Genomic DNA, 27083 nt, shown 5'->3' with positions numbered 1-27083 from the left:
GCAGACCTCTCCTCCCCAGTCCGTCCTATCCGGCTTTGCTGCTTACCTGTACCTCATGGATGATAACTTTAAACTGGGTGGAGCGCTCTGTCCAGGTGTTTACCAACTCCACAGCCCGGTCAAAGTTCTTCACATACTCGCCATACATCTTGAGGAAGGGTGCCAACTTCTGAAGGATGTCTCCAATGCGTGGGTAACGGTCCCTGGGGTGGAAGCAGGGGCTAGCATGGTCCTGTGAGCCTTGTCCCCCAGAGCTCTCCCGGGCTTCTTTCTAGGCCTCTAGTCCCAGGTAAGCTACTTTCACTGCATTCCTGGAAATCTACTTCTTGGCCAGTTCTGCTCCTCTGGAATTGCTGCTTGTGTTACAGGCCAATTAAGCCAAAAGACTCAGCTTGACCCGAAGCCATGGCCCAGGCTGCCACCTGCCCCGACTCTGCCCCTCTCAAGCACCAGGAGTTATTTGTCCTGAGATACCTGCCCTCACCTCCCTGTGAGGGCCACTTCGTACACTTCTTATTGATTCTGTGCCCAGCCTCGAGCTCGGGGAATCTGAAGACACAAGTGAGTCACACTGAGCTAAGCCCCGACAGGGTCACTGTCTGATAGGGGAGACAAAGTGAACAAGTCTGCTCATACTCCTCAGGAGTCACAGTTCGCTGAGGGACACACAGGACTAGACCTGATCTTAGCCCTTGTTGGTCACAGTCTGCTGGGGGCACACAAGAACCAGGCCAGGCCTATCCCTCAGGGGTAATGGGTAATTGGGAAGATGTAGGAAATGGCTTCATGCCAGCCCTCCGTGGTGACAGTCTAGTGAGGGAGACATACTTTATCCCATGGGGGTGGGGAACACGGAGATGATTTTAAGTAGTACATAACACAGTCTGATTGTTCAGAAAGACCATTATGGCATGGGGTGTAGACTCTAAACGATGGACTGTAAGAGGAGAGAGCCTGGTGGCTGGGAGATTGCCTGTAAACCCTGCCCTTCTCCCTCAGGACTTGGCTCAAGAATTAGCACCTCCCTGAACCCTTCTCTAATCCTAGACTAGGTTTGGTCCATCTGTCTGGATTCCCATAGCCTCCTGTTCTCAGCTCTAACATAGGTCTGATTTAAAAACAACAACAACAACAACAACAACAAATCCCAAAACAACAGCTCACATTGAGCATATATTATATACAGGGTACTGTTCTAAGCTCTCAACATGCGTCAACTCATTTAAATCCTTCAAATAACTCTCCAAGGTAGGCTATTATTATTATCCTCATTATGTAGAAGAGGAAACTGAACCATAGTAATTTAAGAAACTTGCTTAATATCACAAAACTAGCAAATGGCAGAACTAAAATTTGAACCCAGCCAATCTGGCGCCTAACCTCATACTCTTAAGGGCTGTGTATTCTGTTCTAAATTTCAGAGGCTTGGTCTGTGTTTCGTATTAGAGTGGGAGGGCACAGAAGGCAGAACTTCGGTCTGATTCCCTTCGCGAAAGGTGGTAAGAGAAGACAGGTGGGAATGAACTCTAGGGCACATTTGTTGGGCAGGCGCGCGGACAGAAGGGTAGACAGCCTAGATCTGGGGTCCCTCACCATTCCTCCATGCGTTTCTCTAGCTCAGGCAGCAGGAACTGCTGGTGGAAGCAATAGATGGAGCAGATGTTAGAGAAGATGCCATGGACAACGTCAGCTGGGAAGGAACTGCGGTTCCGAGCTTCTTCCAGTAGCCGGGCACAGAACACCTGTGGGGCAGGGCAGGCGTGTTCAGCCCAGATGGGCCTTGGGCTTGGCTGGGGAAGGGGCAGCTTGTAGGTGAGGGCACTGTTTGTGGACAGCTCTTTGGAGCTTTGGGATCAGCACTGGTCTCGAGACTGAGGAGAGAGGGAATGGAGTTAGGCTTCTATGTGGGGCTGGATTTTGGGTTATCACGGTTAGGACCTGGAGGTAGGCATTGGAACAATGAGAAGTCAGGAGCAGGGTCAAGGTCAGAATTAGATTCAGGGTCAGATCCATTCATTTAACACCTATTTTTGAGTGCCTACTGTGTGCTATTGTAATGGCTGGGATGACACAGTGAACAAAGCAAGCAGAATTCCTACCCTTATGGATTCTAGTGAATTTGGGGTCAGAAATAGGGCCAGGATTAGATTAAGGATCAGGGTCTTGTTTACGGATGGGGTCAATTCAGGATTTAGGTTAGAGCTGCAGTCAGGGTTGATGTACCCACCCAAAGTTAGGAAGGAGGGTTGATACAAAGAACTAACTTGGGGTCAGTCAGAACTGACTTCAGAGAGAGGATGGGGGTCAAGGTCAGAAAGGGGTCTTACCAATTCTAGATTGGTCATGGTAGGGTTGGGCTCAGGCCCTCTTACTTCCTCCCTGGCATCCACCTCCCAGGTCCTGGGGCCCAGGGACCTCCAAGGGGTCAATCACCTGATCCAGAAGATGGAGCCGGGAAACATAGGCCTTCTCAGTTTGCAGGAGCTCATTGGCAATGTGGAACACTTTCTGCTGCACAGTCAACTGGAAAGGAGAAGAGGCAACCACTCATCCATCACCCCATACCCTAACCTTCACCCAAGCCCACAGAATTCTCAAAACAGCTCAGATGCTACTCTAAGCCCAGTGCCACCCTGGGAGAACCTTATTCCCCATCTCTGGACCCATAAGCCTCCCAGCTTCAATCTCTGACTCCCCAGTGTATCCTAAAGGCCACTCCTCAATTCTGATGATACACACTCTCTCACTTGGCCACTTATGCACCCAGGCATTTGCCCTCTCTATCCATTTAGCATAGCACAGTGGTTGATTGTGTGGGCCAGGAAGTCAGACTTCTTGGGTTCAAATCCTAGCTCTGCCATTCATTAGCTTGCATAAGTTGTATAACTGCTCTGTATTTAAGTATTCTCATCTATATATACTGATAGTAATAGGACCTAAGTCCATTGGTAACCGAGATAATTAAATGATTGAATATAAGTAAAACATAGCAGACTACAGATTAAGGAGTCTATAAGTGTTATTTATTCACCCACTCAGTTCAGGCAGCAAAGGTTTGCTGAGTACTTGGGGTGTAGAAAACACCAAAGTACAAAAATGCATACAACTCATTGCCTGTTGGCCCACTTTCCAAATCACTAGACACATGGTTCCTGAATTGCTGGCCTCAGCTTCTGCACTGGAGCTGGGCTCTGGTGAAGAAGGTGTTCCAGGGGCAACCTAACTGAAGTTCAGGGACGCCTCTGAAAGCAGCCTTAGGCTGCTGGGGCACAGAAAGGGTTTCCTGCTGCCAAGAGCCTTCATGGCCACAGCCTCAGGTTCTTCGGGGAGGAGGAGCTCTAGCTCTTGTGTCCCTCTGGTGGCCAGCTGCTGGGGAGTCTGGATATGAGAAACTTTCCATTTTCTAAATAAGAAAACCGAGGCTTGTGGTAGAGGAGTGGAGACTTGCCCAGTGTCACAGAGCTACTGAGTCTTGGGGTTTTCCGGCTGAGTAGGACTTGAAGGATCCCCAAGTAGGATGCACATCTTTAAGATGGAAAAACTGAGGTCCAGCTAGTGGTTCTCTGATGAGGGGAGGACAATTTTCCCAGTGGGCATTTGGAACTGTGCATAGTCATTTTGGTAGTTATAGTGAAGGGGGCCAGGTGAGGTACAGGTTTGCTACTGATATTTTAGTACCCGGGGACCAGGGAAACCAAACATCCAAAGTGGAAACAGTGCCCTGTTTTGAGGAATAACAAGCCGGGGAAGAACCAAGTGTAAGAGCCAGGCTCCTGGTTTTTCCACATGGTCGTGTCTCTTGGTAAACATGGGTCAGTACCTCCACAGACTCCTGTCTCTCCATCGGGGGCACTGGGATTTCTCTGTCCTTCTCATCCTCCTCCTCGTCATCCTCCTCCTCCAGGTCGCTATCAACTTCCTGGGAGCCGGGCCGGTGGGAGTCAGCCAAAGCAACAGGGACACTGGCCAGGGCAGGGGTCCCAGGGCACAGGCTGTGGCTGGGGGGCCCATCATCACTGACAAAGCAGGTCTCCTCACTGTTGGATGGCGAGCTGATGCTGTCAATGCCGCTGTCCCGGTTGGGCACCTTCTCGCCATCCCGGGGCCCGGGAGCCAACAGGAACAGGCAGCGGGAGGCCTCGCCCTCGGGAAGCTGGGGCACAAGTGGCTGCGGGGGTGGCTGTGGCAACACGGCTGGCTCTATGGGACCTGGGCTGGGGCCAGGGGCTGGCCTATCCGAGGCAACAATCACAGGCTCTCTGAGGGAGGTGGTGGACACACATGGAGGCAGGGTATGAGCTTGATTGAGAGACCCGTTTTATAGCTGTCCTTCCTGCCCCAGGCCCACCCTCACTCCCACAGGGTCCCCCTGGGAACCAGACTCACCTTTCAAATTTTTCAATCAGTGAGGATACTGCTGCAGAACTGGGGCTGGCCTCCACCCTGGGGGCCAGGCCCTTGGCCACTCGGGGGTCTGCAGGCAGTGGGCGTGATGGTGGAGGGGGAATGGGCTCAGGTGTGGGGGGCATCCGGGGCATCTGCAGGTAGCTGGGCTTTGGGGGGACTGGAGAAATGGACAGGGAAGAGAGGGAGATCTCAATGAGCTGAGTTTAGAGGTGGTTGTCATAGTTAGGCCACGAGGCCCTCCACAAACCCCCAGCCTGCACAGTTGCCCAAGGCAGCTACAGAGCAAGCCTGAGGCAAAATGCCAGTGTGTGTGCATCAGCCCCAGGCCACAGCCCTCTGCTGCTAGACCATGGTGCTTCCTATCCTTCTAACAAGGCTTCTCCTCTGCCACTGGTCAAGCTTTCCCCTCCGCTATTCCCTCTCCTGGGCCATTTCTCCGCCCCTCGCTGGAACCACTTACCTTGTGGCTTTGGGCCTGGTGTCCGCTTTAGCGGTGAAGGACGCTGGTTGGGGCTTTCAGTCCGGGGGCCTGGGTCTGAGCGAAGCCGCTGGGGACCTTCTGGATGAGGTTCAAGGCTCTGGCCAGGGTCAAGGGACAAACTTTTAACCAGGATTCGGTTTCCTTGGTATAGCCCTGCAGAAAAGGAGAACCTGGGTATGAAACAATTGATATTACCCCAAAGGGGCCAGGGGAGCTGTATGTCTTAGCAGGTACTGGGGTATTTGGTTTCCCTTAGCCCCTTTCCAGGGCATACTGCCTTTCTGGAAAGCCCCTACCACAGCCCTTAGATGGGAAGCCAGGCCCAGGGCTGGGGCTGGCTGTTTTCATCAATAGACAAGAGTTCTTTGTGATCTGTGCATTGATTCCTTGTATGTCGGCAGGCATTGTTATTAGGGTGTTAACCAGGCTAGGGGTGGGTGCGAGAACCCTACAATTTGTGTACATGTTTGTAGCCCTTGTTTATATAGCCACAGTGGGCATGCTGAGCCTAAGCCATACTTCACCACTTTTCTTAAGGTCCTGAGGACACCTGGCCTTCCTTGTCTGCAACTGCATACAGCTGAGTGTGCTCAAAAATGACAAAATTCTATTTCATGAGCGAAAGTTTTGCTCCTTAAAAGCCCAGCCTCTCACTAACCTGTATTACCCTCCTTTACTTCCACACCCACATACAACCACACACCCAGCACCCAGAGTTCAGGTCACAGGAATGGCTTTAAAATGGCAGGCAACAAATGCAGAAAATGGGAGGCCTTTTTGCGCTGTCCCTCTTCCCTCACTGTGGGTGCCCTAAGTCCTCCTCTGTCTTTGGTTCTAGGGGAGAGGACAGTTGCCTTTGGGAGAGAAGATTCCATCCAGAAGACAGTGAGGGACCTTCCAGGATGACATGTGCCAAAGGGAGAGTGTGGGGCTCAGGTGGGCCTGGCTGGCAGGTAGCTGTGACTGAGTAGTCAGTGTGGGAGTGGGGGACAAAGCAGAGAGGGCAAACCCTGCAGGCGGGCTGAGGAGCTAGGTGACCATCCTGTGGGCAGAAGGAAGTCATGAAAGGTCATGGCTGAAAGGCCACAGCATAGGGAAGGACGCAGGCAAACAGGTGTGAGGACAAAAGAGTGAGTGGCAGCCAAGAGCTCTCAGAGCTCCCACCCACATGTGGTGTTGGTTTTGCGGGGCCCCAGCCACACAGTCTCTCACAGCCACAGGATCTGTTACCCCATGTTACAGAGTCTCACACTGACCAGTCACAAAAGGGCCCATGCAGTTACTGAGCCACATGGTGTTATTTAGACTGTTTCAGTCAACTGCAGGGCCATACAAACTCCAATACCCAATCACATGCCATCATGCTCCTGAAAGCCTGGTCACACACAGTCGCCAAGACCCACAGTCACCAACTCATATTTTCACACAGCTCCACAGTATCACATACACAGGCCAACCCAGTCATGCACACTCACAAAGACAGTCACACAGTGGCAAGCCTATCATTTTATGCAGTTTCATACAATAATTTCCCAACCACTTACCGTCATATATACTCTTCAAAGCTGGTGACACCGAGTCACAAAGATATACAGAGTCATTTACACTGTATCTCACAATTGCAGGGCAACAGTGTGTCATACACACTGTAATATGGTGTTACAGGTTCACACACCTGCAAGTGGTTTGCACAGTCACGAGGACTAGAGCCATGCAGGTTCATTATACCATGTCAGATAGGACCTCACACAGTAGGATGACATCACAAAGTCATACACCGCCATGCATCCAGAAACGCAGACACATGATCACAGACATATAGTCTAATTTACTCCTGTGTCATACTCATGAAACAAACGTCCAAGGTGGCCTTGGGTCTTAGGGGCTCAGACATACATACACACCTGACATTTGCCTACTGGTCTAAATGGTCATGGTGTCACAGGTGCCCTCCATTGCAAAAACATACAGGTACAACATGCACAGACGCCCTATGGGGTTGCATGGACAAAATGATAATAATAATAATAATAATAATAATAATAATAGTCACAGGGAATTTTAGGTCTTGCAGTCCTGGAGGGAAAGAATAGCCCAACCCACACTGTTCCAGCAGCTTCCCTGGGTCTCTGGCCCCACTCTGGCCCCAATCCAGCCAGGCAGGCCCCAGGGGAGTTGGGTCATGGTCCCCTCCCAGTCCTGAAGGAACATGGTGGCCCAGCCCCCAGGCCAAGCCTCATTCATACCACCCTGTACCTTGCCTCGGGTGCAGTTTCCTCACTTCCTTTCCCACCTGGGCAGGCAGGACCCTGACTGGGAGGGAGGACGCGCTTCTCTCAGTTCAGCTTACCCTGCCCTGCTCAGCACATCCTGGCCTGGTCCTGCCCTACCATCCCCCTGGGCGTGGGTTGAAGAGGATGAATCACTTGGAGGGTGGCACATGAGGAGACTCAGTTTGAGAGACACATGGCCAGAGAAGGTGAGAGAGAGAGTAGTTGATGGTGCCAGAGATCCAGCAGGCAAAGCCAGGCACCCAACTGCGCAGAGCTCCCCGCTCCGAGATACAGGTATAGGTTCCAGGGTCTCAGGTGCCCCTTGTCTGCCTTCTTAGGGCTCCACCTCACCCTGTCTCCACACCTCAAAGCAGGCAGTCCTCCTGGGTGAGCCCTCCCTACCCAATCTGTACAGAGCAGCTGGGGGGCCCCTGGCTGGGCTTTTCTCTCTTCACTCCACTACTTGTTCTGGGGATAGGGTGACCATACCATTCTTTATGGCCCTGCTCTGGCCTACCCCCTACTCCCTTTCCCCCCACCTCACCTGGGAGCCCACCAGTGGGCCCGCTCTCCTTTCTTTCTGCCCCCTTGTGGGCAGCCCTGCAGAGCGGAAGGCTGGATAAGATTCAAATATTCTGGGACACTCTGCATTCTCAGGAGAGAGGGGCAGGGACTGTGAGCTCAGGATCTGATGAGGAGATGAAGGCAGAGAAGGGGCAGTGGCTTGCCCAAGGTCACACGGCAAGTCCACAGCCGAGCTTCAGCAGGTGGGTCCTGCCCTGGACTCCTTTCTTAACCCTGCCCCTCAAGGATAAGCTGGAAAAGAGGGGAAGTAGGAGAGGCAGTGTCGTACCCCAGTGCTTAAGAAAGTCATGAGCTGCAGTGTGGCTAGTGAACTAGTACAATACCTCTATGCCCACCGACTGGGAGATGACATCAGGAATCCAGCTCAGGAACCGAGGCCTGGCCAAGAACAGCAGAGGCTCCGCTGAAGGAAGAAGGTTCAAGATCCCCCCTCTCCAGTTTCAGTGCTCCTCATGCCTGCCCCTCTGCCTCCATTTCCTTGTCTCCTCCTATGGGTTCCCTCAGTGGCCCCCTTGTCCCCAGCTCTTGCTCCTGCCACATGGGTGGAGGGACCTCCAGCTCGGGGCATGACACTTACCTGCATGAGAGCCTTTTGTGACTTCCCACAGCCCATGGGGAGGATAGGAACTTCTTAGCTAGGCCTCCATGGCACCTCACGATCCTGTTGAACTCTCTGCTTTCCCTAGGCTTAGCTCAGATATCCCAGGCATTTCTGAGCCCTACTCTGAACCTAGCAGACTCACTGCTAGAAGATGTGAAAATCCCATCTCTGCCCTTAGGGAGCTCCCAAGGGAGACCTTCTCCCTTCCTGAAGACCACAGCCTTTCCCACTACCCTGTCCCATCCCCTCCTGGCTAGGTCCTGCATTGGTTTTCTCCAGCCCATTTTTTATAGTTGACAGTCCACAGCATTCTCTTTCATCCATGTACACTTGCGCCCCTAACAGAGTCCTCTACCAGCACTGCCCCCTCCACTACTGGGTTTACCAGAGTCCCTAGGGCCCATTAGAACAGAGGCCACAAAGGGCCGCACCCCACAGAGAGAAAGTTATACCACACAACCTTATGATACTTCCGTGAAAATCTACCCAGCCACACATTGACAATGCACAGCCCTCAAAGACCTCGAGAGCCGCAGAGTCGCTCACATGTCCCTATGGAACATGCTCGGCACTTTATGCTCACCCACAACCATGGCTGCCATTCTGGTATCTCTTGTCATTGACCTGAAGCACACCCTGGGCACCCCAGGAGTGCCTGGGCACTGTCCCAGCTCTTCTGTGGGGGTGGGGGTGTGCAGTTCCAGCAAGCCTTCAGCAAGCAAAAGGTAATTTTGATCTTAGCCCTCAGGGAGCTCCCAATCTCAAAGACAAGAGACTCTCATTCAGGAAAAAAAAGCTAAGTGAGGCTCAGGAAGTGCAAGGCGGGGGAGGGAGGTGGGGGACAGCCTGTTGGGACAGGGGAAGCCCAGGGGAGGGAGAGGCCAGGGACAGGGCAACCAGATAAAGTACAGAATGCCCAGTTAAATTTTAATTTCAGATCAACAATGAATAATTTCTTAGGATAAGCATGTCTCATGCTTACTTACACTAAAAATGCATTATGCCGTACTAAAATATTGTTTGTTAAATACGTGAAATTCAAATCTATCTGTACTTTATTTGAGCAAATTTTAGCAACCTCAGTCAAGGAGGGCTTAGAGTCAATGAGGCAAAGCCAGGCCTCTGAGGCGGCACCTGGCAACTAGGGCCCCCTAGTCTCTCGTCCAGTTAAGCCTCAGGCAAGCTGTGGTCTCTACCCAATTTCCCTGCAATGGGCATCCGAGTGCTCATGACAGTGACATTATTTCAGGGATAACCTTGAATCTGGTCTTATTATTAAGAAAAAGCAAGGATAATCATTTAGAACCTGTGATAAACTATCCCAAAGAAGGGTGGCATGACTGTGCTCACTGACCAGATTGTGTGTGTTCAGGAATTGTGGCACCTTTTTAGTAAGAGCTGGTTCAGGGGTGCCTGGATGGCTGAGTTGGTCAGGCGTCCGACTCTTGATTTTGGCTCCAGTCATGACCTCAGGGTTGTGAGATCAAGCCCTGTGATGGGCTCTGCACTGGGCGTGGAAACTGCTTGAGGTTCTCTCTTCCTCTCCTTCTGCCTCCCCCACTTTCTCCTTTTCTTATAAAAAAAAAAAAAGGAAGAGCTGGTTCAGGAGCCATAGAGACCCTGGTTAAATCCCAACACCCTCACTTACTAGTTGTGTGACCCTGGGCAAGCCTCTCTATCTATCTGAACCTCAGTTTCCTTATTCAGAAAACTAGATAGTAATCACAGTCCCCTAATTTTGGGGAGTCCATGAAACAAAGAAGGGAAAGAGCATAGTGCCTCCCACCCACACGGCAACGTGAGTGAAACTTGAAAGCCAAGAGAACCACATATCCGCGAAGACATGAAACTATGCACACAGGTACATAAACCCACAGGCTGCAGGCTGCAACCCAAGACAAAGCTACTGACTCACCAAGAAACACGAGCAAACCCATCCAGAGAGGGAACACAGAATCCAGCCCCACTCTCCTCGACAGCTCCTCAGATCAGGGCAGGATTCCTACTAGAGGAGGCATGGCAAAGAAAAGACAATGGTACCCCATCCCGCAATTCAAACTCCACTGAAAACACAAATCATATGAAACTGTAAAATAAGTGTTCAGAAGTATAATGGAGTTTTGAATTTTTCCATGACAACTTACTGTTACTGAAATGATAAAATCATTCCAAAAATTGTTTCTGATTCCTGCATGCCCCTACTTGGCGGGTGCCCTGAGCACCTGCTTTGGGGCTCCTGGCAAAGCAGGTCTGTCCTCTAGCTGTTGGAACATAAAGACTCCTGCATTTGCCCATTCCCACTGGAATGACCCAGCCTCTCCTTCACCTCTTTCTGTTAATTTAAGCTCCCAGCATCCCCCTTGCCTGGTCAGCAATACCCCCTTTCCCATCTCCTAGTTGTAGCCTTGGCTTCATCTCAAGTCAGCTAATAGGGCCTCGGACTGGACCTCAGCCATTAACTCCATGGTGACCTGGGGAGTTGCTTCACAGCTCTGGACCCCAATTTCCTCATCTGCAAAATGGGGGAGAATATGTGTGTGCTTCTCATTTTGAGGGCCCATTATGATGCTAGAATGGGCAGAAGCTGGGCCCAGCGCTCATGCCTCCAGACCCCCCACTGTATGCTTCTCCCCACAGCCCCCAGATCTCTGTCTCTCCAGGCTAAGAGGTAGGCCCCAGGGACAGTTGGAATTCCTGGGGGGTGGGGGTGGGGTGGGGTGGAAAAAGGGAACAGAGGGAATGGAGAAGAAAGAACAACAGCAAGTAAGAAAATGCCTTTTGGAAAGCCAGCTCTGATGGGGGGTAGGGGAGTCCTTCAGTTTGAGAAAAAAGCAGGGGATAAAGGCATAGCTGCCCACTTTTCCCACCTTCCCCTTGAATGGGAGGTCCAGCCCTGCTGCCCTACACCTTTGCAGCCAGAGTGGCCCAGGCCTTGCTTGGCCTGACAGATTTCTCTCTGAAAGTTCAAACACAAAGCTCTGTCAAGTGTGAGATGTGCCAGGAGAGCTGTCTACGAGAACCCTGTGGGGAGATCTGAAAGTTCCTTCCTTTAAGTGGACTATTATTCTGAACATAAGAACTCTGCCAAAAAACAGAGGCACCTTCTGCAGGGTGAAGGCACTTTTGGAAAGTAGGAGCCACTTCCAAGAGTTTCCCCACACACACCAAGAGTCTTCCTTCCTGCAAAATACAGAAACTTTCAACAAAATGGAGGTCTTTTTGATAAAAAGAATGCCCCTTCTGTAAATGGAAGAAATTTCTACAAAGTGGAGGAGACTTCTTCAAAATGGAGGGACATTCTGTAAAGCGAGGAGAGTTCTACAAAGACCTTTTGGTAAAACAGATGACCTGTCTGAAGGACTCTCTGCCAAACATTAGACTCTTCTATAAAATGGAGGAAGTATTTTGTAAAGTGAGGCCCCTTCTGTAAAGTACAGGATATTTCCGTAAAATGTGTACCCTCATGTAAAGTGAGGACCTTCCTGTAAAATGGAACAGTATCAGGCATTAGGGAATGATAGAGACTGGGGTAAATTGGAGACCACATGCCTCACTTGAAGCAGGGATAATAGCTCCTCCCTTCTACCTAATTGTCACTTGGCAGGCACAGGGCCCTGTTTTCAGATCTTCCGATATTTCCAGAGAATCAGAAATCCAGACTTTTATGTGAAATCCCCTAGTTTTGAAAACAGTGAGTAGGCCAATTATTTGTGAGTCAAATTCAGCTTGGGGACCACCACTTTGGGGTATCTGAATTAGATGGTCCTTAAGGCCCCTTCCACCTCTGTTGTTTACCTCCTGCCCTATCTGACATGATCTGGCCTTGGGTGGCAGCCTTGGCGGCCCCTTCTTCCACCCTCTGCTAGGGCCCAATCTTTTCTAGGCCTGAGCAGGCTCATGCAATACTTGTCAGCAGTTCCCTGAACTGGAATCCTTTTGTTCTGCTTGGTCCAATTTACACTTTGCCCTGAGCAAGATGCCTGAAGAGAGAAGGGGATTTCAAGAACCTTCAAAAGTCTCTGGAACTGACAGTGTTCACTTTTTAGTGGAGGGTATAAAGTATGGGGGTTCAACTGTTCGTTAAGCACCTACTCAGCATCAGGCTTTGTATCAATACTTTACTGTATGGCATCCTCCTAACAACCCTGCAAACTATTAGTTCCATTTTATAGGCAGGAAAAGCAAGACACAGAGAAGCAAAATAACTTGTCTGTGGATACACAGTTAGATCTGGGACAGGATCCCAAGCATGTCTGTGTCCAGAGTCATAGAGCACATCCTCAGCCAATGTTTGCTGAGTTGGTAAAGAAATCACATTTTGAGGTGGGGGGAGTGGGGATGGCTTTCTAAAGGAGGTGGTTTTTGAGTTCACGGTCCTGCAGGCAACAGAAAAAATTGAGCAAAGGTGTGAGTAGTAGGTGGGAAGGTGAGGAGCATGTTTGAGGGCACAATGAACACAGTCCTGGGTTTGTAAAAAATGTTCCCAAACAGGAGGAAGGGAGCAGGAAGGGCCAAAAGACAGGCAGGCACGCCTGCCCCCATACACACCAACCACAACCACAACCAAGATTCAGAATTCATAGGGGGCATACAGAGACAGACATTGGCACTGAAACACACACACACACACACACACACACACACACACACACACACACACAAATGTATGCATAAGACCTACATACAGAAACCCACATGCAGAAACATCTAGAAACTCTCAGGGGCTTAGACAGAACCAAGCTGACACACAAGCAGGCAAACAGGAACATACAACAAATACAGACCCAAAGATAGACATAGACACACACAAATATATACAGACACACACTCAAACATACAGACGGACATGCAGAAATAAGAACATTAAGATACACACAAAACAGACCCTTGGGGACAAAGACAGCCAGGCACATGTGCACACATGCACACGCGCGCGCACACACACACACACACACACACACACGCCACAGCCACATGGGAGCACAGGCAGCCCATCCCTCTTCCAGTTGCTGTATTGCTGTAAGGGTCTGGCCACCTCCTCCCTGTGTCTCTGGACCTGAGGCCAGAGAAGGATGGGGGTGGTTGCTCCACCCCCAGGAGGGGCTGGGGACTTCAGAGGACAGGAAGGGAAGGGAGTGGAGCTGCAGCTGGGAGAACTGGGGGCAGTAATTACCCAGTGCTGGGGTTGCCACGCTGGCTGGGATTTCCCTTTCTGTGAGGACAAAGTCATTAGGGGATCGCCCCTCTGACCGCTGCTGTGTGTGACCCCCAGGACCCCAAGATTGACCCATCTCACTTCCCCTCTCACCAGAAGCCTGGTCAAATTTGAAAGTTAGTAACAGGAAGGCATCATGAGGGAAAAAGGCAGAGAGAGAGACACTGAAACCAAGACAAGGAGGGAGAAACCCGGAAGGAAGACTTCGAAGACTGCCAAGAGCCGACAACTAGAGAGGGAAACCGTAAGGGTGGGGGCAAGTCAGAAGGGAGACAGGGACAGTGAGGGATGCAGGCTTAGAGAGGCAAGTGGGAAGAAACAAAAAGGGCAGACCAGGGCCATTTGTCAAACACGGCATGTGTCATGCTGAGTGCTATGGGGTTTCTGTTAGCTGTGGCAAATTCTTAAGACAACGCTAAGAGGTGGGCATGATAACCCCATTTTACAGATGTTAAAACTGAGGCTCAGGGAGGTGAAGAGACTTGCCCAAGGTCACATGAAGCTAGAAAGTGGCGGAGCTGGGTCTGGGCTGGGGTGGGGGGAGCCTCTCACCCTGCCTGACCCTGCCAGAGATTCACGACCCAAAGATCCCTGAAGGAATTCTCTGGAGAACAGAAGCAATCCGTGAGGCCTGAAGACTGGAGCCCCTAAGAGATGTGCAGTAAGAGAGACCCACACCTTCCCTGCCCCACTTCCTGCTGCCCCTGGGGCTATGTCAACACCTGGAATGCATTAGGCAGGGAGGCCCTGCCTAGGGGAACTGGGAAGAAGCTAAGGCAGGGGAGCAGGGAAGGTGAAGGTGAAGGTGAAGGCAGAGGTAGTGGTGTGGACAGCTGTTGTGCTTCTAGCAGGCCCAAGCGGAAGGGCTGCTTTGCCAGCTGCAGCTCCCTGGGGCCAGCCTTGCCAGTCCCGCCTTTCCTTTCTACAGGCACCTTCCCTCTGTGACTTAACCCCTTCCGTGCCTGGGCTATAGGAAAGCACCACAGAGGGCTGAAAGCTGCCAGCACTGGGAAAAGCCTCCCATTCCCTGTGGGCCTCAGCCACACACCTGTGCCCTCACCCTCCTGCCTTTAACTCTGGAGTCCAGGGGGGCACAGCACATGCCAGCTGGGCACTGCCACCTGGAAGCCCCATCCCCTGTCTTCAGGCTCACTCAGACTCTGGGAGTCCCAAGCCATATCCAGCCCCCAGTGGCTCCTCCTCCTGCCTTCCCCATCCCAAGAGTGGCACATCCATTCCTGAAGTAACCCAAGCCAGAGGTTGGGCTTTCTCCATGTCTCCTCCCTCTCCCTCAACTCACACATCCAGGCCAGACCCCAAGCCCTAGCAGACCTGACTTTCTTAGCTTTAGAATCCATAAGCTTTTCCCCACTCTCCAGCTTCCTAACTGGTTTCCCTCCCATCCTCTCTGCAAGGCATTCTTGACACCACAACCAGCTTCAGAAACAGTCTGCTTTAATTCCTGCAGCCCTGTGAAGGGCTCGCGTTTGCCTCCCGGGTGAACTCCAACCTCCTGAGCTTGGGGACAAGTAAGGCCCAGCTTAAGAACACTTCCCCGCCCCCACCCTCCAGCCACAACGGCTTCTTGTCTGTTCCTCGAAAGTGCTCTCTTCCGCCTGGGGCTCTGACACAAGTTGTTCCCATGGCCTGAATGGCTTTTCCGCTTTGCCTTACCTCTGGACTTCCATTTATCTCTGGAGTCTCAACTCAAGTGTTCTGTTTTCCCTGCTTACTCCCCCCCTCATATGTTCCTGCAGCATCTGTGCTTAGAATTACTTGTCATGTAGATCTTCTCTGCTAGGAGGAAGCTCTGTGAGCCCAAGGATTGTGCCTGTCTTGTTGCACACCAAGCACCTTGCACGGGGCCAAGCACATAGTCCATCTTCAGTAAATGTTTGTTTACTTTCCCTTATCTGCCAAGTATTTATTACCCATGTTATATGCCAGACAAATGAGATGATCAGGTCCCAGGGTTATAAATGGGGAAACTAAGGCCCTGAGATGGGAAAGGAGGTCCGGGGGGCACAGTGCACCAGTGGCAGAGCCAGGAGCCCTGAGGTTCGTTCAGCTACTGTCCTGCATCCTTGTCTTCAGCTCAGTGTCGGTTTTGAAGCACATTTTGTAGATGTGGTGCCTTCCAAGTCCAAGGAACCGGTATTAGAGCCCCGAGAGGCTGGACTTAGTGCTCCAAGGATGTCTGTTCTCTCCAGAGGAGGGAACATAACTCTGCTGGGCTGGCCAATGGCAGACTGTGCTTCCGGCCCTCATTCCAGACAGGTCCTAGCCCCAACCAGCCAGGATCTGGCGAGCTCCACATCTCCCTAAGGCATTTAGCTAACTGGCCTCCAGAAAGCCATGGTTGGAGTCTGTCTTAGATACAGCCGCCACTCACCTTTGAGGAGGCAGGTAGCTCCAGCCAGGCCATCCTACAGGAACAGAGGCACCTGAAAGGGCCGAGAAATGGGGATGCCAACCACCTGCACCTTGGAAGCTTCAATTCCTTTAGTTCTGTCTGGGGAAGTCCTTTCCCCAGCTATCCAGAGTCTTTATATTTTGTTGTGTTTCTTTGGAAGGCTCTGGCTGACTGAACCAAATCTGAGTCTTTTCCCAGACACTCCCTCAGAATCTCAAATGGCTGCTCTCCAAAAATCCCCAGCAGAGCCCACCCCTGCCTCCTGTCATGAGCCCCCTCTTCTTCCCATGAGCGACCTCCTTCTGTGACCTCTCGGGATGCCCTCAAAAGGGAGAACATCGAGAGAGCCACAGGAATTTGCTTTGCCCATGTCTGATTTGTGTTTCAGGAGTATAGCATCAGTTCTTTGCAACAGCCACTAGCCTGGGTATCTGTGAAATGGGTCTCAGCTTTATGCAAATGTGCTTTAAAACACTGCCCTCCCTCCCCAAGGCATTTCTAAGGCAAAGTTTGGGCACGTGACGAATGACCCACCTGAATGTGACTCTGCTGACCTCACTATCTGTGTCTTCAGGGATGGGACTGGCCCCCAGAACCGTACACACTTCTCCCCATGAGCTATTTTGTGATCCACAGTATTCATTGGTGGTGAGAATGCCCAAACATCTCTGGCCCAGTCCTCTCTCTTTTGAGCTTTCTAACCCTACACCCAGATGCCTGCTGGCCACTTCCACCTGGATGTCCCCCAAGGCTTTCAAACTCAATATCTTCCCTCAAACCTGCTCTTTCTCTTGCAGGCAGATGGCCCCAAACCCATCCACTGGGTCACTGTAGCTGGTTTCAGACAACAATCCAAACTCATCCTGGACTTTTCCTTCTTCCTTGGTCTCTACATCCAAGCCACCACCAAGGCCTGTCCGTGTTAGCCCTGAAATATCTCTCAGATCTTATCGTCCTTACCTATTGCCATTACTCTAACTCAAGGTATGATCACCTGTCACCAGGATGACTATGACCCCCACCTGCCTGTCTCCCTGCTCCCATTCCTGCATCCCTATCATTCACTCTCCACATGTAGCTATGGGGATCTCCCAAACACCCACATCTGAGCCCATCATTCCCCTGCTTAGTAAACCTTTCCATAGTTCCCCTTGGCCCTCAGGATAAAGTTCTTTTCCTAGGCTTATCCCTTACTCCTCTCAATACACTCCCAATTCCCAGCATGCCCCAAGCCTCCCACTGAGATTCTTACCGGATCTGCCCTCCATGTTCCTCTTAGCTCTACAAACCTTGCTGACACCCTTTAGAGCCCTTGCTTTGGGCCAGGCCCTGTGGTGGGTGCTGCTGATGCCAGGGTTTCTCCTGCCCAGAGTCCCAGAACTGCAACTGCTTTCCAACTTGAAATGCCAAATGGCAGCCACTCACTAGAGTTAGGCATAGATGGTAAACTGAGGCAGCTGGTGTTTGTGCATATGTGAGTGAGGGGTTGACTCACTCCCTTTAGCTTAGATCCCCTGCCTTCCTTTGGGGTTGGGAGGAAAGGAGGTAGGCCACATAAGGTCCTAAGGAAAGGGCCTCAGAGGGAAGGCCTACACATCTTCCTGGCTCTAATCATGTTGATTCACCATAGGACCATGAATAAGCTGCCTCTCTGAGCCTCCACTACCCCAGCTAAAAATCAGTTCCCACTCTAGGCTGTGCATCAGAATCACCTGGGAAGCTTTAAAAATAGATTCTTGGATTGCAACCCCAAGATTCTGGAGCTCTGAGGTGGAGTCTGGGAATCACATTTATTTTTTTCAGAGTCAACAGAGGATTCTGATGTTCACCCAGTTTGGGAAACCCAGAACTAGATGGTGTCCAGGGACCTTTCTGGCTCCCATTCTAACTCTTGGAGTCTCTGATGATGTCCTAAGCTCCAAATTAGAGGGGAGTCAGCCCTATTGCTGCCCCCCTCAACTGGCTTAGTTCTCCCACTACCCATGAAAAGACTCTTACATTAGATGCAACTATTTTGACTGAGACAGGCCCCAAGCTACTCCCCACCTAGCATCCAGAAGGATATTCTAGGCCTCAAAACTGAGGAATAGGATAGGGTTTCCCCCAAATCTCTATGAGCAAACCTAGGCTGGGGACTCCTTTCTGACTCTCTGAAAGCCCTCTCTGGCATCTTTCCAGGTTTAAATAACCTGGAAAATTGGTGTAAAAACAATTGCCCTCTCCCCCTACCAGAAATCAGGTAAAGAGAAAGTACTTTGAAGAAAATGAAGGTTTTTCACATGGATAAGATATAACTACAGTGGACCCTTGAACAACATAGTATGAACTGCACAGGCCCACTTATATGTGGATTGTTTTCAATAAATATAGTATAGTACCATAAATGTATTTCTTCTTATGAATTTTTTTAAGGTTTATTTATTTATTTTAGAGACACACAGAGAGGGGGAGAGTGTGTGTGCGAGTCAGAGGAGGGCCAGAGGGAGAGAGAGAATCCCAAGCAGACTCTGCACTGAGCACAGAGCCCAATGTGGGGCTCAATCTCACCACCCTGAGATCATGACCCGAGCTAAAATCAAGAGTCAGATGCTTAACTGACTGAGCCTACCCAGGCGCCCCTTCTCTTCCTTATGATTTCTTGATAACATTTTCTTTTCTCTAGCTTACTTTAAGAATTAAGTATATAGTACATATACAAAATGATTTGTTATTTGACTGTTTATGTTATTGATAAGGATTCTGGTCAAAGATAGGCTATTAGGTAGTTATGTTTTTGGGGAGTCAAAAGTTATACACAGATTTTTGACTGTGCAAGTAGGGGTATGGGGGCTCATAACCCTAACTCACCCATTGTTCAAGCATCAACTGTATTATTTTTAAGCACCCCCCACCAGGTTGGGCCACTGGTCCCTAAGGGTGGTGATTCAATACAAGCCTCAGCAGTCTGAGGGAGGAAGTCGGCAGGCACACAGAAATCTTAGCATGTGGACTAAAATGTTTCAACCCTTCAATTGAGAGGACTCTCTCTTTCTGTCTGTCTGTTTCTCTTTCTCTCTCTCACACACAGACACACACCCTACAACCACCAACCCTGTCCTCTTTGGGCCAATTATAGGCGAGTTCTGTGGAGACAGAAGCAAGTCACTTGTGCCTAAACCCGGGCCAGCTGGGCAGTGGGGGAGGCAGGCCTCTCACACCCCATGCTGCTGTGAATCACATGGCCCAGCGCCTGCTTTGCCAGGGCCTGAGTAATTCCTCCGCCTCCTCTTCAGAAGGTTTTCCCCTTATTTTTTAAAAAATTTATTTTATTCTGCAGGCTTTTCACCAGTATCTCATAGACTCCCCAAGGCATTCTCCAGATGAGGAAATCAAGGCTCAGAGAAGGGAAGTCACTCAACCAGGGTCACACAGTGAGTCAGCTAGGAATGGTTGGTTGGGAAGCCAGGTCTTTCCCTAACAATCTTCTTACTCCTAATCCCCATTTGGAGAATCTATCTATCTATCTTATCTATCTATCTATATCAGCTATTTATATTTATATATAAAAGACAGCCACCAGTTACAGACACAAGGACTTGATTGCCAAAAAGAATCCTGGAAACTTTGTTTTGCTCTTTTGGGGAGGAAGGGAGTAGTTCAGGATGGGTATTGTGATTGGTAATTTGTCAGGTTTGGTGGAGTGGGAAGACAACTTGGAATCACCACCGTGAGGTGGGAGCAGTGGCAGTATCAATCAGAGGCCAGAGACCAGGGGTCAGGACACCACCCAGTTACTGACTCAGACCAAGAGCATCTGGAGGGCAGGAATTCTGCTGTCCTTCTCTTAGACAATAGTTACTGAGGGCCTACTATATGTTCCCTTCATATCTGTTCAGGCATTTGTCCAGTGAGGATTTATTAAGCACCTACTATATGCTAGGCACTGCTCTACTCACTGGGGGGACACAAGACTGAACAAAACAGAAACAATCCCCTTGCCCTCACAGAGTTCACATTCTAGTGGAGAAAGATGGGCAGTAAGCAAGTGGATAAATACAATAAGATAATTTCAGACTGTACTAAGGGCAAGGATGGAGCTGTGATGGAGACTCACAAGTGTCCCCCCAGCCCCCCGCCCCAAAGTGGTCAGGCAAGGTCTCTTGGAGGAGGTGACATCTGAGCTCAGACCTGAAAGATGAGGAATAAGCCAGGTAGGGCACAGGGGATAGAGCTGCCAGGCAGAGGGAAAAGCAGACGCAAAGACCCTGAGGTGGGAGTCCTTGTGGCATGTTTTGGGATTTGAAAGAAGGTGCTACAGTAGGGTGGGCAAGTAGCCTGCTCCACACAGCGTCTGTCAAGGGGTGTTTGGAAAGCCAGCAGGAGCAACATGCAGGGCAGGGTGTTAAAAGCCTCTTGTCAACTGGATATCTCCAGCCCACACTGAGGGAGCCCCTGGAAACTCCCAGAGGTTCCATGACTAGCCCAAGGTCACAAAAGCAATAAGGGGTACATCTTGCCAGTGCTTTATGTTTCATTTACTGCTAACTGTGCTGGACCACAGTCCCTATGGAGCTTGGGGATGTGAGCCCTGTGTGTGTGGCGGGGGGTCCCAGGGGTTCAACAGCTCTGTCAGTGTTGCCCAGTGGAAGGCAGACCAGAAATACACTGCTCTTTCTCTGTGGCTCCTGGGCTCAGGTCCACATGGGATGTCCCCAGATGGGGGTGGCCCTGCTGGACGCCTCAGACACTCAAGTCTGTGCAGTGCAAATGCCTCTCCAGGCAGTAGTCTGTGGCCCCAGCCCGACCTGGAGTGGCTCCACCTCTGCAAATTCAAGTTCAAGCATCCTGATTTCTTTTTACAACCATCCTTGCAGCCCCACCCGTCTACAGCCCTACTACAACTGGCTGGTGCCCCCAACCCCCTCTGTTGTCTCCCTACCTACCAGCCCTTCCAGCCCTCTCATCCGGCTTGACCACCAAGGCTCACCTCCTCCACCTATCTCGTTCATCAGCACCTTCTACTCCCTTCTTCCCTTGTCCTCCTGCCACACACACCCTGGCAAAACCCCAACCTTGGATCAATCCACCATCCCTCTTTTTTTTTTCCACTCATACTCCAGAGCTGCTGAACAGTAGAGGAGAAAATCACATAAGCAGAAGGCTTGGCATTACTTTCATGGTCTCCAGCCTCAGTTTGGGGAAAGAGAAAGACCACAGACTTTGGACTCAAATACATCTGGTTTTGAATCCTGGCTCTATTCTAGCTGTGGGACCTTGGGCAAGTTACTTAACTTCACTGGGCTTCGGTTTCCTACCCTACAAAATGGGGCTAATGGTACTTCACAGGAGGTTCCTGAAGATGAAATGAGAGCCCATATAAAGCACCCAGTCCAGTGCCTGGCACAATGTAGGCGCTTAGCAAATGGGAGACTCCTTTTCTCCTATTTTCCCAAACTCCGTTCCCCCTACCAAATTCCCCTTACTGCCTTTGCAATTCTGACCGTTTTTCTTGGAGTGCTCCCTCTCCCATTAGTCTCAGCAGATAGATAAGAAGGGGGTGGGGAGGATTGAGTGGGCAAAGGGATAGAGAGAGGAGACCGCGGACAGAGGCAGAAAGGACTGGACGGAAGAGGAGCGAGGGAAGGGGGTGGGGGTTGAGAAGACTCGAAGGGCCAGGGTGAGCGGGCCGGCTCCGAGGCGGGGCTTAAAGGGCCCGAGAACAAGAACCCGCTCCCAGAACCAGGCCCATGGCTCGGGCTCCCATGCTCTCTCGATCACTCACCAGGCCGGGGCTGTGAGCCCTCCAGGTGGTAGGAGAAGCGCAGGGCCCGGTGGTGCTGTGGACTGGGGCCGCAGGGTAAGACCCGGGGGCCTGGAGCAGCGCCCAGGTTGGCGTCCGAGGGTCCGGCAAACTGGGGATCCAGGGGGCCGCCGAGAGCGGAGCCTGAGCCCCTAAGCACCGGCAGTCCGGGCTCGGAGGCTCCAGGATCCGTGTCGATACTGACCGGAGGAGCGGCGCCGGGGGCGTTCGTGGTTGGGTGTTCGGGCTCAGAAGGCCCGGCGCCCCCCGGGGCTCGGTGGCCATGCATGGTCCGGGCCTGGGCGCGGGGCCCGGGCTCCCCGCTTGGCTCCAGCTCCTGGGGCGGAGGCGCGGGCGGAGGAGGCCCGGCGCCCGGCAGAGCAGCGGCCTCAGGCTCGGGGGGCGGGGCTGCGGGCTCAGCCCCACTGCGGAGATTCAAGCCCCCGGCCCGGGCCCGGGCCAGCAGCTGTGGCAGCAGTGGCAGTACCAGCAGCAGCCGCGGCCACCGCCGCTGCCGTGCCAGGCATCGCCGGCCCGGGCCCTGCGCAGGGATTGGGCTCGGCGGGGCCGGGAGCCCGCTGAGGAGCGCTGTCTATGCGGCAGCGGCTGGGTGAGGTCGGGGGGCTGCGCTCGGCGCGGGCTCTCTCTTAAGAGGCAAGCCACTTCCGTGGCTCCGGGGCGAGCGGTCGGTCTGTTCGGTGTGCGGGGTCTCTTTCTCCCCAAATGGGAATCGATCTGGGCTCTTCTGACTGGTCGGAAAGGGTTCTTCCTCCCGCCGCAGCGGAGGCTGGCGGGCGGAGGGGAGGGGAAGGGAGGGGAGGGGAAGGGAGGGCAGGGCAGGGGAGGGAGGGAGGAGAGGATGGCGCTGGCTGGGGGCGCGCGTGTGCGTCGCGCGCTTGGGCTGCGGGGCTCGCCCTCAGCCAATCCCTCTGGACGATGCTTCAGCCGCGGGGGCAGGGTAACAGCTTCGGCCTAGGTCTCCACGGCGGCCGGCAGGAAGGAGACAGAGAAGGGGGGTGGGGAGGCGGGAGCCTTCGCTGAGGCAGCCGCAGCCACAGCGACGCTGGGACCCAGTTACCCCAGCCCCGCCCCCTCGCCCGGGATTCGCTTCTGGCTCCGCCCCCTAACTCGGACCCGCCTCGCTTCTCCCTGTGACCGCCCTCAAAGGTCCGCCTCCCCCTTAAACATTCCCCTCAGCTTTCGTTCCCCATCCGTCCGTGGTCCCACACAGGCAAGTCTCTGGGCTCAAATCCCTAATCTGTCTTTCTGTTCCTTTCTCAGGTCTTCCTCTGTCTGCTCGTCCTTCAATCTCTTTTCCAGAAACCTTTCCGCAGGTTCCAGAATCTCCCTAGTGGTTGGCTCATAGAGGACTTGTCTTTGATACACTCCACTCTGCTCAGACCAGACCTTATGGTCCTTAATTTGGCTACTCTTTAGCCAGAAGCCTCAGTTCTCAGAATTGTTGCATCTGCCTGGCAGCATCCCAACCTTGGATCAGTCCGACTGTCCGCTTTTTCCATGCCTGCGCAAAGGCGGCTAAACACTGCTGGAGAAAACTATTCAGTCTCACAGATTCTTGCCACTATAGACTCATGGTCCCCAGCATCTACGAGGTCCTCAGTACTGACCCACAGCTCTACTGCGTCCCTCGGCTGCTCTTTTCCCCATGCTCCACAGTGGCCCTTTCAAACCTCCCTTCTCCTCAAACCCACAACTTTTCCATCTGCCCCCAAGCCTCAGCAGATGACCCGACCTCCTATTTCACAGAGTAAACGGAAGTCACTGAAAGGAAATTCTGGACTTCTTGCCACCAAACCTACAGAGTCCTTGCTTCTCATCATCATCTAAACATATTCATGTTGGTCTCTTCCATCGGAAAACATGTAAACAATTGCTGGAAATTCTTCCTAACCACCACCTTCTCCTCTCCATAAGCTTCTCAAAAGAGTTGCCTACACTTATCTCTCTTCATTTTCCCACTTCCCACTAATCTTTCAACCCACTCCATTCTGCCTCCACTACTTGCCTAATAGTGCTCTCTCATCAAGGTCTGCCACAGCCTACCTCACAAAATCTAATACAATCTTTTCAGAGGTTATCCTACTTGACTTCTTGGTAGTATCTGGCACTTGTGACCACTCCTTCCTCCTTAAACCACTTCTATGACACCACACTCACATTTTTCTTCTATTGCCTTGTTCAAATTCCTCTTTACTTTCCAGGCTCCTCTTTGTCCAACCCTTAAATGGTGGTGCTCCTTGGGGATTTGGCCTGAGCTCCCTTCTCTCCTCTCTCTGTGCTCTTTCCTTCAATTATTACATTTGCTCCCGTGGCTTCAATTATCATCTCTTTGCTGCTGACTCCCAAACTGATACCTCAATTCCAGATATTTCTCCTGACCCACACATTCAACTGGTTATTAGCTCTATCTGAGCACTCCAGAAACACCTAAAACCTCAGTTTTTTGTCACCTCAAGGCATCCTCCTCCCAACCTGTTTGTCTTTCTTTGTATATTACTTTTGTGAATGACTCTAGTCAAAGCAGAAACCTGAGTTATACCCCTGACTCTTCTTTCTTCTCCACCCCCATGCAATCACCAAATCTTGTCATTTTTACTTCCCAAATATCTTCCAGATTTATTTATGCAGTCTCTTCATTTCTGCTGACACAACCCTAGTCAGCACCATGTCTAAACTGCAATAGTGTCATGGTCTCCCCATTTCAGTCTTGCTCCCTGGAATCCTTTCTCTACACGTAGGCAGTGTGGTCTTTTCAAAAGGTAAACCAACTCATATCACTGTCATGTTTAGAACCCTTCAATGATTCCCCACTGGCTCAAAAGGAAGCCTACCTTCCTCAACAAGGAAGATTAAGCCACACCCCTGATGATTTATTTGATGCCTGCCTACCTCTCCAGACTTCATTCTTAAGGCTAAGTTGAAAGTCTTTGACCATTATTTAGTCTTTCTAGCCTCTGAGTCTTTGTATATGCTGTTGCTTCTGTATAAACCCCCACATTTCCCCAATTCTACTTCATTTGTTCTTCAGATCTCTGCTCATTTGATGAATGTTATTTTGAGCACATACCATGGGCCATGATGAAATAGTAACTTTTCTGTAGATAATTCACATCTCTCAAATGCTAAAATACCCTACATTGAAAGGTTTTTAATTTGGGATTGAGGTGGTATGATTTAAAAGAAGTACTCTGGCTGCTGTGGATTGGATTGGAGGAGAGCAAGATTAGAATCCTACTGCAGTCAGAGATAATGGCAAGTGGACTAATGTGGTGGCTGTGGAGATGGAGAGATGTAGATAGATTTGGGAGATATTTAGAACTGAAAGGGGTTGGTGTGGTGGCTTGAGGAAGGGAGGGAGAGGGAGGCATCTTTGATGCCTTCCACGGATCTGATGTGGGCTAGGTCATTCATTCATTGAGATGAGGAAGACAGAAAGAAGAACAGGTTTTCAGGGGGAAGACCAAGGGTTCAACTCTACACTCCCTTAAGATAATCAAGTGGAGAGGTCGAAGCAGGTAATGGTATATACATGCCAAGGGAGAGGTTTGAGTTTCAGATATAAATCAGAGTTGTCACTATAGAGATGGTATTAACTGCCACGAGAGAAGAGGTCAGTGTGAAAGAGAGAAAAGAGAAAGGAGGAGGATCCTTGACTGAGCTCCAAGGAACTTCAACTTTAGAGATTGGGTGAAGGAGCAGGAGGTGGCAAGGAGCCTGAGAAAGAGATAAAGAGATGGGGACATTACTAGGTTGTGTTGGAGATTTTTATAAAGAGTACTGAGAAGTCAACTAAGTTGAAGATTGAAAAGGGTCCATTGGATATGGCAACTTGGATATTGGTGGTGACCTTGATAGCAGTTTTGGTGGAGTGGTAGGGGTGAACACCAGAATGGATGAAGAGGGAATGGCTACACCATTGGTAAGAGTGTAAATTAATACAACCACTCTAGAAGAAGCTGGATGTTTTCTAGTAAAGCTCAGTGATGCACATACTCTATGACCCAGACTTTTTAGGTAAATATCCTAGAGCAGTGGTTCTCCCTGTGTGGTCTGGGTTATCCTGGGGGCAGAGGTGGGGGGCAGGGAGCTAAAACCATAATGCTAGTAAGGTGTTATTTGCTTCTTTTACTCTCATTCTCTCAAGATTGTAGAGTGGAGTTTTCTAGATAACACAACAGATTGAATGCAGACCAGATATGGGAATCCAGCTGTCTTCTATTAAGCCATAACATAAAGAGATGTGCAAAAACATAAAATAATGCCACTCTTTTCACTGAATTATTTTTGTTTTGGAAAATAGTTATTTTTCATAAAATATGTTATTTATTTGAAAAGATAGATTTATTGTTGTTATTTAAAAATTAATATATTGAAACTTTTGTAGTTTTAATTTCTAATGCAGCAAGTCTCAACTGATACTACATTTGTGAAAGCTCTTTGAGGTCCTGCAGTGATTTTTAAAAAAAGGTTATTTATTTATTTGAGAGAGAGAGAGAGCCTGTGCAAGTGTGTGGGGAGGAGCAGAGAGAGAAAGAGAGAGAGAGAGGGAGGGAGAGAGAGAACCTCAAGCAGACTCAGGGCCCGTGTATGGGGTGGGGCCTCAATCTCATGATCATGAGATCATGACCTGAGCCAAAATCAAGAGTCAGGTGCTTAACCTACTGAGTCACCCAGGCTCCATTCCCCGCCCCCCCTTTTTAAGATTTATTTATCTTGCAGTGATTTTTTAGAATGTAAAGGAAGTCCTGAGATAAAAAAAATATGAGCCTTGCTTCCTTAGAGAAATCCTTGCACGTATGTACTGGAAGACACTACAAGAATATTCACCAAAGCGTGTTAGTGATAGCAGGAAATGGAAACGAGCATGGGATGAATAAATTCAGATATATTTATATGATGGACTACTATAAAGAAATAAAAAATGAATGGACTCTAGCTACACATATCAACATAGATGAAATTCAGAAAACCTAATGCTGATTCAAAAAAGTCATAGAAGAATATGTTTATATAAAGCTGAAAAACATGAAAAATTATGCAATATATGGATACAGTTGTATGTTATAAAACTCTACAGAAAAGCAAAGAATGAAAAATGAAAAATTCAGAACAGTGGTTACCTCAGGGAAGAGAAAGAAATGTGACTGGGGAGGGTTACCCAGGGGGTTTTGTCATTGAAAATGATCTGGTTTTCAAGCTAGGTGATGGGTACACAGATATTTATTATTTATTCAAGCTGTCTATATATGTAGATTCTAAAATATATAAAGTATGTAATGAAAAATAAAATAATTTAACAAACAGTAAT

At 50.4% G+C, this 27083-nt stretch overlaps 1 protein-coding gene across 1 annotated transcript in view; it reads right to left on the bottom strand.

Annotated features, from left to right (window-relative positions):
* FGD1 (FYVE, RhoGEF and PH domain containing 1) overlaps window positions 1-22570 on the bottom strand; it is a 40667-nt gene extending 18097 nt beyond the window's left edge. The window contains exons 1-7 of the mRNA XM_032847946.1: window positions 21737-22570; window positions 4868-5041; window positions 4387-4564; window positions 3821-4259; window positions 2434-2523; window positions 1594-1742; window positions 47-203 (exon numbers count right to left, since the gene is read on the bottom strand). Coding sequence (XP_032703837.1) covers window positions 47-203; window positions 1594-1742; window positions 2434-2523; window positions 3821-4259; window positions 4387-4564; window positions 4868-5041; window positions 21737-22043 — 1494 coding nt within the window. The 5' untranslated portion in view covers window positions 22044-22570. The remainder of the gene's footprint in view (window positions 1-46; window positions 204-1593; window positions 1743-2433; window positions 2524-3820; window positions 4260-4386; window positions 4565-4867; window positions 5042-21736) is intronic.
* Between the last annotated feature and the right edge of the window lie 4513 nt (window positions 22571-27083).

The sequence above is a fragment of the Lontra canadensis genome, unplaced genomic scaffold, assembly GCF_010015895.1.
Source record: "Lontra canadensis isolate GAN:19392208 unplaced genomic scaffold, GSC_riverotter_1.0 scaffold197, whole genome shotgun sequence".
Lineage (NCBI taxonomy): Eukaryota > Metazoa > Chordata > Mammalia > Carnivora > Mustelidae > Lontra > Lontra canadensis.
This window is presented reverse-complemented; position numbering and strand designations above follow the sequence as displayed.